Below are 13,947 nucleotides of genomic sequence, written 5' to 3' on the forward strand. Positions count from 1 at the left end.
AAATAATTATTTTTAATAAAGTTTTGCATTTGCGTTTACTGGCCGTCAAAATGCGGGGTTAAGTTAACATTTAACTGTAAAATTAAGTACTGGTTATGTTTTAAGAGGAAAAATCCAAAAAAAAAATATCTTTTTAAAAAAAGATAATTTAACAAAGAATCTGCTCAAATTAAACTAAGGTTTACATCTTAAAAGATACAACAAACCATTTCGGGTTCTTTTTAAAAAAGATAAAGAAAGAAAAATATAGTTTATTGTTTTTGAGATCAATTTTATAAACATACAGAGAGGAATACCAATTGAGATCATAATTTGATAAAAGGTACAAAATATATCGTTTTAAAAGGATTTTTTTTTACTAAAATCACAGAATATTTTCGAAAAATCGAGTAAAAATATTTTTATCTAAATATCTACTTAAACTCTAAATAATCTAAAACTAAATAATTTCCGAAATACTGGCCCCAAAAATATTGCTTAGCATACACTGCATTATAAAAACGGTTTAATTTTAAATACCAGTTCTGACCATGGAACTTGACAACTGTCTCCAAGAAAGCATAAAGGGAGCCGGTAAAGTACAAATGGATCCAATACATTGAGGGTTTCGTACAAATGTTCCACATCTTACAATTAAGTACTTCATTCATCGGCCTAGCCTTTTCCCAACTATGTTGGGATCGGCTACCAGTCCGACCGGTTTCAGCTGAGTACCAGTGTTTTACAAGGAGCGACTGCCTATCTGACCTCCTCAACCCAGTTACCTGGGCAACACGATACCCCTTGGTTAGACTGGTTGTCAGACTTTTCAAGCTTCTGACTACCTTGTAATGACAGTCAAAGATGTAAGAATAGCAGCCGGGACCCACAATTTAACGTGGCTTCCGAAACACGGAGGAACTCGTTATGACAAAGATGGTCGCCCATCTACGAACCAACCGCGTCAAGCATAGCTTAACCTGTTATCTTAGCCACGAGCTCCTCAAGTACTTATTACTTTAAAAAAGTCACTTTAGTTTTGCCTGCGTTGGGATCAAAGCTGCTTCATTCATACAAATCTATACTCTATACTAATATATAAAGCTGAAGAGTTTGTTTGTTTGAACGTATACGCGCTAATCTCAGGAAGTACTGGTCCAAATTGAAAAATTATTTTTGTGTTGAATAGACTATTCATCGAGGAAGGCTTTAGGGTATAAACCATCACGCTGCGACTAATAGGAGCGAAGATACAAAGGAAAATGTGAAAAATAGGGCAGGTATAGATCATCACTTATATCTTCTACCCACGGGGACGAAGTCGCGGGCAACAGCTAGTCCATAGATATAACCGCAAGACTACTATGACACTTGACAAAATACAAAGCAAATTTTGAAAAATGAATATTGCTTGCTTCAAGAACAATGTCAAATATGGACAAAACTGCATTTAAAATAGAAAAACCGTTTTTCTACACTTTGTATTACCTAAATTATTTTAACATACATATTAGCCTAATTTCATAAACATTTGAAACAAAACAAGTTAAAATAAAAAACTAGACTTTTCTAACTAAAAAAAATATTAAGTACAAAAAATAGGAGTTTTTTTTTTCATTAAAACTAATATTGCCACGAATGCCCTGTAAAACTTAGTTTAAAAGGGAACTTTTTGAGCATTTCTATTCTAAATAACATTAAATATTACATCATTAAAATATTAAATGATGTAACGGTTTAATCACGCGTATTTATCGGGGTAGCCCGACTAGTTTCGGACCCAACCGGATCGCGAGTCGAACGCTTCGACTCGCGATCCCGCCGCGTCTGCTCATGATTAAGGACTCCGGTTGGGTCCGAAACTAGTCGGGCTACCCCGATAAATACGCGTGAGTAAACCGTTACATCATTTAATAATGAATCATTCTCACGACAGTTACTATCAAAATATCATTAAAATAACCTTAAAAAGCCGACTGTTAAAAGAACAGTTTTCATTAATATATTTATTATTTTAAAAGTCAAACATTTTTACCTAACTTGTCACGGTCGAAAAATATTTTTGGCCATATAATATCAGCATTTACCCCAATTTCATTCATTTTCAATGTACAAGAATACCGCATCGGTATTTAACTTATTAACCTCACGTCTCACAAAAACACGCCATCGTTTGGGTCAAAATGACATTTAAATTGGTAAGAACAAAAATACATTTTGACAGATAAATAATCAGTTTTTTGTTGCTTTGAACCATACAGAACAATTTATTATAACCAATATTCTCTTTCAAATCAAGAAAATCTTTCATATCTTTAATTTTTTTTATAATATCTGAGTAAATAATTATATTTTTATCAATCTCCTAGTATCAAGGTCGGCTATTCAGATATCTATAAAAAAAATCTGCTTATATAAAAATGTATCTTAAAACAAAATATAATACAAAAAAACTATTTTTAATTAATAATAATAAATGTATAGTATATTACTGGCCTTAATTAAGGATAATGCCACTTATTAATTAATGATAAAAGGAATAATTCTTGTTAGTAAACTTTATTTTCAAAAAACTGTTAAACTGTAGACAAGCTACATATCTCCTCGCTAACGCTGACGAATCACTCAAATGTATTGAACTGACAAGTCAAAGTCACGTCACTTGTCGAAGAGGAATGTCATTCACATACATTTGAAGTTTTATATTCCAAGCTATGTTGGTATCGGCTTCCAGTCTCACCGACAGCTGAGCCCCGTGTGTTACAGAGCGACTGTCTATCTGACAACACAATACATGTTACTGTAACACAGTATCACATAGTAAGACTGCGCGTCAGAATTTTACTTACTTTCTGGCTGTATTTTGAGATCCTTACTATCAAAATGAGATTCATTAAAAATATTTTTGAAAATAAAAGTGTTACCAACAAAAAAAAATCCATTTAGTACTTATGTTCTAGCGCTTTTTCTTATAGTATTAATTTACAAATAAATTTATTAAAAATAGTATTGTCATATCGTTTGAGCAACCGATCACAATGTAATGCCCTTGGGTAATTATTTCTTCATCATCTTCCATCAAAATCATCATTATCACCTACTTGTAATGGAGCTAAGAATAAATGAAATATGAACATTCTAGCTAGATTTTGTATAGCTTTCTCTAATTTAACGTAAATTTTAGTGGGGTATTTAAATATAATCTAATTCGTCCACCAGAAATACACCGTGATTTTTTAGTCGTCTAACAAAAGAAGCCCAGTTCATGTATCCGACGTAAAATACCTCTAGGCGCGATACGAAGAAAAATTAAACAAGAGAAATCTGAAAATACTCTTAAAAATGATAAAAACGCCGCCGCCCGCGCCCTTCACCATTGTTACAAGGCTCGGACCGCGCTGGGAACAGAGCTGTGTTTCTAAAAAACTACGAATTGCATCATAATATTGAATAAATATTGCATTTTCAATTTATTCAAATCTCATAAATCTCATATCTATTTTTTTATCATGAACGTGTTCAAGTCATTGGATACATGAAATGGGCTGCTTTTGTAAGACGACTAAAAATCACGGTGTATAGTATAAAACGCATAAAAAATGAAACGTCTACAAGAGGGACTAATGACGTCATTCGTCGGTAAAAAGTGTACTGATAAGTGACGTCACACAAGATTTTAACTTTCTGTATCATCTTAATTTTTTGTTCACGCGGAAGTGAAAAAATAACTATCTGATATTTTTTTGGAAATCCACCTGACAGACTTATTATATTTATTTAGTCAAATACCCACTTAAAAAATAAAACCGGTTCATTTTTTCATTACAAATGTTAGTTCTAAAGATTGGATGTCACTTGGAAAAGTACTCACTTAAAGATTCCTAGTCGAATGCGTTTTAATAATTGTATTGAAAACTTTTTAACAATATTCTAAACTTGGTTTAAGGCAGATCACCAATCACAGTTTTAAACTAATTTTAGTATGATCCACGAATGCTTGTCCTTAGTCTGGGTCTCTCTGTGCCTGTGACTTGAATGTTTTAACCACCTTCCCCCCACAAATACAAAATTGGAGTAAATCCGATTTTGTGTGTCTTAGTGCATGTGACATGAAAAGTACAAACTTCATACACCGGGAGTTGAACCGATTTTGTGTGTCTTGTGTCTAGTGCATGTGACTTGAATGTTTCTGAAACCCCACAATTTTAAATTCTTTTAGTGCGAGAGTCGTAAATGAAGATCAGATTTTGTGCAAGTTTCATGATCTTGAACATAGAATGGAGTCAGTGCCTCCTCATGTGTAGACCAAGATGGTCGGACCTGGCAAAGGAACGTCGGCATAGAGGGCAGGTAAAGGGTCTATGACCAGTGTGTTTCCTAGTATGTCGGGTCAGCTCGTCAGATCTCGCGAAACGCCACTCGCAGCCCGCCCAGCCGCAAGAGTAGGGTTTTTCACCTGAAAATTGAAATTGTATGGTTAGATTACAAGTTAAACAGTTTTATAGATACTCGCTTTATTTTTCCCATCTTTAATTTTTAACACTAGCAATTTGTGTATTTTCTAATCTTAGGGAGAATATAGTTTTTATGAAAAAGGACACTTTCTTGCCTCCAAAGTGCCAAGTGAACAAAATATTTGATTTATTCTTTTCTGCAGTACTGAATTTGCAAATAATTTAGATTTAATAGAATTCCTTAAACCATGAGATCGCCTTGTCACGTCCGGACGGACAGACAAACTGACAGCGGAGCCTCAGTATTATTCCACTAGCTGTTGCCCGCGACTTCGTTCACGTGATCGATTGTATCTTCGCTCCTATTAGTCGCAGCGTGATGTTATATAGCCTATAGCCTTCCTTGATAAATGGTCTATACAACACAAAAAGAATTTTTCAATTCGAACCAGTAGTTCCTGAGATTAGCGCGTTCAAACAAACAAACAAACTCTTCAGCTTTATATATTAGTATAGATTACCAAGATCATTAAGGTTCCACGTTCCACCCTAAGGTACGGAATTCTAAAAACAATGTTAACTAATGGACATTTAGGCTACTCAGGATATATTTTGGAAACGCAAATTTGGAGTCATTACATGTAACTAAAGTTTTTTTAGACCTTCTAGAAAATAAGTTAGATAATCATTACAATTTTAGTACTAATACCATGAAAAATGTTTTAAGAAACGTACCAGTGTGAGTCCTCTTATGCGCCTTTAAATGTGAACTCTTCGTGTAAACCTTATGGCACCCAGCCACGTCACACTTATGCAGTCTCCTTCGATTCTGTCCATCATCAGCACTGCCAAATTCTTCATCCTTCTTGAAATCAAGTTTAGGAGTCTGGAGTTGGTTCAAGGAGTCTGTTAGGGCATTTTGAAGGGCAGTGTTGAGGAGAAAGCTCTTGATTTGAGCATCGGTTGGTTTGTGAGGGGGTATGAATGGGATGATGGGGAGGTATGGCTTCGTGAGGTCATGGATTGGGAGGTGGGTTTCCGTATGCGGGTTCGTTGGTTTGAGTCTGAAAAATGGTGAAGAGGAAAAGTGTATTTTTATGGATTCTAAGTTAGATAGGCAGAAAGCGGTTATTTTAGCCTATAATTTTAATGATGAGTTTTGAAATATTGTTTAACTAAAAATTATTGAATGTTATCAAAAAAGTGCGGGAGTCGTTTATAAAAAGAAAGAAAAAGAAAAAAAAACTGTCCTAAATGTTAATTCTGGTTATAAGTTTCGTCTAAATCCGTTCAGTGGTTTTTGCGTGAAAGAGAAAAAAACATCCATACATAGAAACTTTCGCGTTTATAATATTAGTACGATTTTGAGTTTCGTGAGTTTATCACAAGAGAACCTACTTGTTAACGTGGTGTTTAGGCCTTCTTGCGCTTCTGAGATCTGGGCCTATTTTGATTTTCGGCAATTGATGACTGGAGCTGAAACAAAAAATCAAAAATTCCCGAATCTGACCTGTCTTCAGCTAAGTATTTTTTTGGAAAATGACATTGTATTATCTGGAGTTCAAACCAAAGAAAGTGTTTGTCGCATCTAGTATGTAGACAATGCACGTATTTCTTGACCACACGAATAGCCGTGTGCTTGAGGTCACCACGCCAAACCCACAGAGCGCGACGTGTCGTGGCTTCAATCCCCGCTTAGGACAAGCGTTTGTGTGATCTACGAATGCTTGTCCTGAGTCTGGGTGTCATGTGCATGTGACTTGAATGTTTGTGAAATCCCGCGACACAAGGATTAAATTCTTTCAATGAAAAAAAAACTTCAGATATATGATACTTACTCAAAAATCAATTCTGTGGGTTCGTCGTTTCTGGTTATTTTCGATGAAGTAGCATTAACGCCACCTGCAAAGATAAAAAGGTTTCTTGAGACACATTGTTTGGGGTACTATTATAAGCACAAGATAAAATAATAATAAAAATAAACGATTTTCTATAAAGTCTGTTTACTGACGATAGTTGAAAGTCAATCTCCACTGCCCTGTTGGTCTAGTGGTTAGTGACCCTGACTGCTATACCGGAGGTCGTGGGTTCGATTCCCACCTAGACCAAATGTTTGTGTGATGAGCACGATCATTTGTCCTGTATCTGGGTGTAATTTATCTATATTATGTAAAGGTTTAGAAATATATAAGTATGTTTATCAGTTGTCTAGTACTCGTAATACAAGCTTTGCTTAGTTTGAGACTAGATGGCGTTGTAAAAGTCTTGAAACATTAGGTATTATAAACTAAAGTTTAATAGGAAAATCTTAAGATGTGGCGTCGACCGGGCTTTTACATAAACATATACATATAGTATCTATAGAAAACTAACGCAAACCCATCCTGAGCGAGGCCTAACACAATTACGGACATTTTTTCCAATCATTACGTCAATAAGCGAAATGTCTACGTTTTTATATCGCCGACGATCGATGCGCACACGCATCCTTGATCGACAAGTATATACAGAAGATCCAGGTATACAATTTATTAAGAAAATAAGTCGAAGATTGATTTAAAAAACGGTGCGTATAAGCTACTAGCTGTTGCCCGCGACTTCGTCCGCGTAGTTAGAATATATAAGTTAGGAATTTTTGAACGGAAGCCCCCGAAGATGAATATTTTGCCACATTTTCCATTGTATCTTCGGTAAACCAACGGCTACAATAAAATGAATATGAAACAATATTAGGTTACATACAGCCAATAACAGGTTTTCATTAATAGCGATAAAATACTTCACAATTCAATTCTATCGCAGAGGAACTTCTGTGTATTTTTCTTTTGTATGATCAATTTTTTTCCTTAGCCCGTAATTTAGCCGCGCCGGTTCACCGCGACAAAGGAAACAAGTTTTTTGTAAGTAAATGCTCTTTTAAGTAGGCTTTTGAGCAGGATTAGTCTAGGGTGTCGGGTTTGATTCCTGAGCCATTATTTTTTATATTAATTTCCGTGCTGATGATGCAGTGATAAGGTTTGAAGATACTTCGTAAATAAGGAGTTAAATGCAAAACAGGTAGATATTGAAGGTCTAAAATGAGATTATCTTCCGGAAAACGCTTGTAGGTTTGTTAGGGTTCCGTAGAGAAATATAAAAAAGAAAATGTTAACGCAAATTTACCGTCTACTCAAAGCAATAATTAATCTATACTAATATATAAAGCTGAAGAGTTTGTTTGAAAGCGCTTATCTCAGGAACTACTGGTTCAAATTGAAAAAATATTTTTGTGTTGAATAGACCATTCATCGAGGAAGGTTTTAGGCTACAAACTATCACGCTGCGACTAATAGGAGCGAAGATACAATGAAAAATGTGGAAAAAACAGGGCAGGTATAAATCATAACTTATATGTTATAACCACGCGGACGAAGTCGCGGGCAACAGCTAGTATGTATACAAAATTAGTTTGTCGCGGTGTCTGGGGTCGCTTTGCTGGTTCCAAGTGGCTCAGCGCGCGTAATGGTGGAAGGATTCGCTTTGCTCAGAAGTTGGTCTCAACAGGATAACATTTTAAAACAATATGTTTCTACGGGCATTTTCAAATCATGAAGTTACTCTTGCTAATTAATAAGCTTGTTAAGGTAATTATAAATAAATAAAATAACCTACTCTTTGTGTTGCTTACCTAAAAACCATTAATCTTCCATAAAAAGCTTAGCATTTTATGGCTAATAGATCGTAAGTGGTCCTATTACTGACACTACCATATATAAGTAATGTACTAAAAAAACAGACAAGTGAGAGTCGGACTCGCGACACTGGGGGTTCCGTACAAGTCAAATTAAGAAAATCAAATCTATGAAAGTAACAACAGTTGCTTAACCTCGATATTTAATTTGTTTTTTTCTTTGTTATTGCCGTAACAGAAATACATCATCTGTGAAAATTGCTTATTTTAGCTATCACGGTTCATGAGATTCAGTTTTATGACAGCTGGACAGAAGACAGATTGTCAGCGGTGTCTCAATATTAGGGTTCCGTTTTTACCCTTTAGTTACGCAACCCTAAAAACCAGCCTTGATGACCTAGACAATGTTGCACCGCATTAGAATGGAAAACAAGCAGAAAACTTCAATTGTATGTGAATGACATTCCATAGTGACAAGTGACGTGACTTTGACTTGTCAGTTCAATACATTTGAGAGACAAGATCAGGCCAAGCTGTTTGACCCACGTTATTCTTGCTCCTATTGGTAGTAGGGTGATAATAAAGACCCTAGAAACTTCAAAATCAAATCGACTATTCAATAAAGAAAGATCTTTAAATCTATACTAATATTTAAAGCTGAAGAGTTTGTTTGTTTGTTTGAACGCACTAATCTCAGGAACTACTGGTCCAAATTGAAAAATTATTTTTGTGTTGAATAGACCATTCATCGAGGAAGGCTTTAAGCTATAAACCATCACGCTGCGACTAATAGGAGAGAAGATACAATGGAAAATGTGAAAAAAACAGGGCAGGTATAAATCATGACTTATATCTTCTACCCACGGGGACGAAGTCGCGGGCAACAGCTAGTAAGTACTAATAGTTCTTGAGATTATCTCGTTCAAACAAACAAAAGCCATCTTCGACATTGCAATATTTGCATGGAATATGGTATACGAGAAAATTATGTTTATTTATATACACGGTGATTTTTTAGTCGTCTTACAAAAGTAGCCCAGTTCATGTATCCGACGTAAAATACACCTAGGCGCGTTTTTTTTTTATCATCAACTAAGTACGAAGAAAAATTAAACAAGAGAAATCTGAAAATACTCTGTAAAATGATAGAAACGCCGCCGCCCGCGCCCCTCACCATTGTTACAAGGCTCGGACCGCGCTCGCAACAGAGCTGTTTCTAAAAAACTACGAATTGCATCATAATATTGAATAAAAATTGCATTTTATTTTTTCAAATCTCATAAATACCTATTTTTTATCATGGACGTGTTCTAGTCATTGGATACATGAACTGGGCTGCTTTTGTAAGACGACTAAACAATCACGGTGTATATTATACTTTAATTACCTGTTGACACAGAATTACAACAAGCATTTGTTTTCAAAAAAAAACACCCATCACATCTAAGAATAATAATTATTTTAACAGAATAATATACAACAGACTTAAAATAAATATGTGTTTGTAACCTATTAACGCACAACCAACTAAACCAATTTTAATAAAATTTAGAATGGAGATAACTTAGTCATGCTATTAATACAAGCTATAACGAGAGCGGACGCGAGCAATACTTAATTTAAACATTAATTTTTATTTATAGCAACATTAGTGACAACCCTAAGCAATAAACATTGACAAGATGAAGAACGAAAAAGGCGGGAAATCGTGCGTCCAATCTTCTAGTCTATGGTTAAATTCACATTATCCAGTCTAGGTTTTGTCTAGACTTTTTGCGGAAAGATCTAAACTTTATCTATTTGAGATTTTCACTTGATTTCAAGCGACGTTTTCTAGGGTTTGTACTCACAGCTTAAAAACAGACCGTATCTCTAAGGCACCGCTGTCAATCTATCCGTTTGTCACTTAGCTCCTGAACTGTGATAGCAAGACAGTTTATATTTTAGACACTAGCTGTCCCAGAACACGTTCTCATGAGATACAAATGAGTTTCAGGGAACAAAAAAAAATGGATGTAGTCCGATTCTCAGTCCTATGCACACAAAATTTCTTCAGAATCGGTTGAGCCGTTTCGGAGGACGGTAAATAAGTACACCGTGACACGAGAATTTTATATATTAGATGACACCTGACCACGGAACCAATACACGTGCTCGTCACACAAATACCCTGAGTGGGAGTCGAACCCACGACCTTCGGTTTCGCAGTCAGGACCACTAACCACTAGTCCAACATACCAAACTTCACAACACAAGTGACTAATCATTCGTTAAAAGGGAAAGTTCTACAATTTATACCCGATAAAATACTATTCTAATTATACATCTGATACTCAACTACAATATCTTAAACTGATATTTACAGTTGTGGGAGCAGGACAGCGCTATACGGTATAGAGTGCTATCTCTTTTACACACTTGAAATAGTTGTAATAATGTTTTGGTAGGAGTCAAGACTGCTTTGGTGTCTTGTTACTATCTGCATGTAAGGAGATCAATGTTTTATAGTTCAGACGATAATTGGTACTAGTTAGAAGGATTGTTGGTCTAATATTACTAGCTTTTAGACCGCGGCTTCGCCCGCCTCGAGGTCGGTTATATCGCGTTTCCAAGAGAACTCTTCAATGAAAAGTCCGGGATAAAAACTATCCTATGTTCTTTCTCAAGGTCAACTGTATCTCTGTACCAAATTTCATTAAAATCTGTTCAGTGGTTTAGACGTGAAAGCGTAACAGACAGACAGACAGAGTTACTTTCGCATTTATAATATTAGTAGCGATAGAAGCGATACTTAAAATGATTTGTGTGAAACAGAGTCCTTGATCTAACGTGGCGACATCGACTCGATCGCATTTGGCATACCTTTAAAAAGTCGTCATTCTTAAATGGTCACCCATCCAAGGGTTGACCGCGCTAAGCGTCACTTAACCTGTTATCGATCGACTTTATATACTTTGCCACGCGTTCTTTCTTGTTCTTAGTATCAATCAAAATAACCAAATTACAGCAATTGTCAAATTACTTAATTGTAAGTTTAACGGAAGCAAGGAGGTTGTATATCGTAATAACGTGGTCTTTACGATTCAAAACACAGTTTAATTTCTGTATAAGTGTCTTTAATGAGTGCAAAATGGTTGTGATTAGTAAAAAAATCCCTTGTACAGGCCTACAACATTACTGAACGTTTAATATGCATGCAATCATGAAATTTGTAGGCAATTTTTGGCACGGCATATGTTAAATGAAGTTTGAAAAAAAACGTTTATGAATTTATGAAAAAAAACAAGAATTACGATGTATATGATACGTAGGTAAATGCTACTATGCTTTAAAAAAAGCGCCTAAGAAGTAATTAATTAAGCCTTGTGTCGCGTGGGGTTCCACAAACATACAAATCACATGCACAAATACACCTAAATTGACTAGGTTATGAGTGCCGGCTTTTTCTGAGCCGTACTTTTAAGTATAATATGGCCTATGACACATACAAATAACGTGACTTTATAGCTAGAAGATTATCAAAATCGGTTAAGTTGATCCTGACATATCAATGTCACAAACTCACATTTATTCATTAAAAAAAGTTTAAACAATATAGTTTCAAAATCAGGCATGTGAGTCGAACTAATGACAGTAGGGGTTCCGTACAATTGGGCTAGTAACAAATACATTTATTTATGTCAATTTATGACCATACTTATGATTTACTAGCTGTTGCCCGCGACTTCGTCCCCGTACCCCGTGGGTAGAAGATATATGTATAAGTTATGATTTATACCTGCCCTATTTTTTTTTCACATTTTCCTTTGTACCTTCGCTCCTATTAGTCGCATCGTGATGGTTTATAGCCTAAAACCTTCCTCGATTAATGGTTTATTTATAACACAAAAATAATTTTTCAATTTGGACCAGTAGTTCCTGAGACTAGCGCGTTCAAACAAACAAACAAACTCTTCAGCTTCATATATTAGTATAGATTATATTTATAACTAGGTATTGTTGCTTAACCACAATCTTTATTTTTATATAAGGGCAATATAAATACATCATCTTTTAATATTTAGCCACCATCACTAAAGTTGAGCAACATCAAGCGCGGTGAGTACTTGGCTGGGTGACAGCCTGGGAATACCACGTGTACGCATGATAAATTGCTGTGCCCAGCACTTTCATATTTGAAAGTTTATGTAGATTTAGATTTATTAGAACAGGCACTCCTAATACCTTTTGCTTAGGTGTCCAGGTACCTATTACGGGACATGGAGAAAAAGAATGATTGGAAGTGGACCCCAACAATTGGGAAATGAAATGTTATATTTTTAGGTCTAACCTTGCGTCTTTTAGAGGACGCAATTTTTTTTTGATGTATAGGAGGGGTTAGTATAAAGCTAAAACCTAGTTTTTGGGGTAGCTACCCTTACCCCGCCACGTCTAACTTGAAAATAGTGCGAATATCTCTTAAACTATTTATAAAAAAATGTTAGCAATTTTCGTTGCAAACCAAATTCTCAACGACTTTGGTTCGGCAACTTTTTGTATTAGAACTGTAAATTAAAAAGTTATAAGCGAAAATGTTCAGAAATTCGAGAAAAAATAATATACATACATATTTAAGTTTCATATAAAAATTTTTCCTCAACAAACGATCTAAAAAACGCACTCCCAAATCTAACGTTTCAATAGTCAAATTAGCTATAAGCACATAATACCACTTCCCCTAAAATCTTCTGCGCAGTAACCGAGCTTGGACGGTAGCCGTTTCGCTGTGTCGCAACCGTTGTATATAATTCAGAGGCGTCGTTGCCCGGTGCCCTAGTTCTCACAATTTACATGGACTGGTCACCCGAAGAAGCGAATGTTTTGTACCGTGTTGTGTGTTCAAATATACTATTGGTCTCATTCGGGTTTGCCTGTTTTAGTAAACGAGTAAATGTGAATGTTTGTTTGTTACGCTTGCAAGCGTAAACTGCTTTAATGATCGTTATGAAACTTGTTAAACATATTCTAGGATTTATTTAAAAGGTATGGGAATATTTTTATAAAAAAAACGGTCAAGTCCGAAACTGAGGTAATCGGTTGGGTGATGGATGAGCTTCTTGACTGCCAACTCAAACTAAAACTTATTTGTCAGCCAATAAACGTATGACCGCAACGAGCGTTGCTTAACCTAGATCTCTATTTTTATAATTGATTGTTTTAGCGGCAACAGCAATACATCACCTGTGAAAACTTTAACTGCCTTTTTTGCACGTATCGTGAGATACAGCCCAGTGACGGACGGATGGACAGGACATACATAGCAGGGTCCAGAAAATTAAAAAATTAAACCTAAATATTAAATGGATTTTGTAAATAAAGTTTGGAAACTTCCAAATAAAGTCCAAAACCACTGATTTCATGTCCAAAAACCAGAAACAGCACAAAAAAGCCTACGGATGCCACCAATCAAAAACCCGACCTCACCAACAGCAGCTTAACCTTGACCACTCAGGACTATCGACTTTCCGTCTCATCCGTGGTGAAGGGCAGCTGTGACCACTCGCCTTTCTAATGACCATACTATGGTCACAGATCCTATCGATTCTGGAAACGGTATTACGCGTATATTGGCCATTTTGGGATACATGGGAATTAGAATTTATAGGTTTTCACACAGTTTAATGATGGCTTAGTAGTCGATTCGCCCGAATTTGATTCGTCCGAATCGGGCGGATCGACTACTTTCAATTTTGATTGTTTTTTAGGGGCAGATTCGGCCGAGACGAATTTAGCATCGGGCGAATCCGGTACATTAAAATTTTGTAATGCACTATTCGCCCAAATACTGTTGCTGTACTAGGTACA

At 35.7% G+C, this 13,947-nt stretch overlaps 1 protein-coding gene across 2 annotated transcripts in view; it reads right to left on the minus strand.

The window, feature by feature from the left end:
* Positions 1-3,524: 3,524 nt before the first annotated feature.
* The window catches only part of LOC113502304 (Krueppel-like factor 8), a 47,301-nt gene continuing 36,878 nt past the window's right edge, over positions 3,525-13,947 (minus strand). The window contains exons 4-7 of one of the 2 annotated variants that reach the window (XM_026883819.1): positions 6,272-6,335; positions 5,832-5,909; positions 5,169-5,497; positions 3,525-4,435 (exon numbers count right to left, since the gene is read on the minus strand). In XM_026883819.1, the coding sequence (XP_026739620.1) occupies positions 4,263-4,435; positions 5,169-5,497; positions 5,832-5,909; positions 6,272-6,335 (644 nt within the window). In that variant the 3' untranslated portion in view covers positions 3,525-4,262. The remainder of the gene's footprint in view (positions 4,436-5,168; positions 5,498-5,831; positions 5,910-6,271; positions 6,336-13,947) is intronic. The other variant, XM_026883818.1, reaches the window with a different exon arrangement.

The sequence above is a fragment of the Trichoplusia ni genome, chromosome 17, assembly GCF_003590095.1.
Source record: "Trichoplusia ni isolate ovarian cell line Hi5 chromosome 17, tn1, whole genome shotgun sequence".
In the NCBI taxonomy this organism is placed as follows: domain Eukaryota; kingdom Metazoa; phylum Arthropoda; class Insecta; order Lepidoptera; family Noctuidae; genus Trichoplusia; species Trichoplusia ni.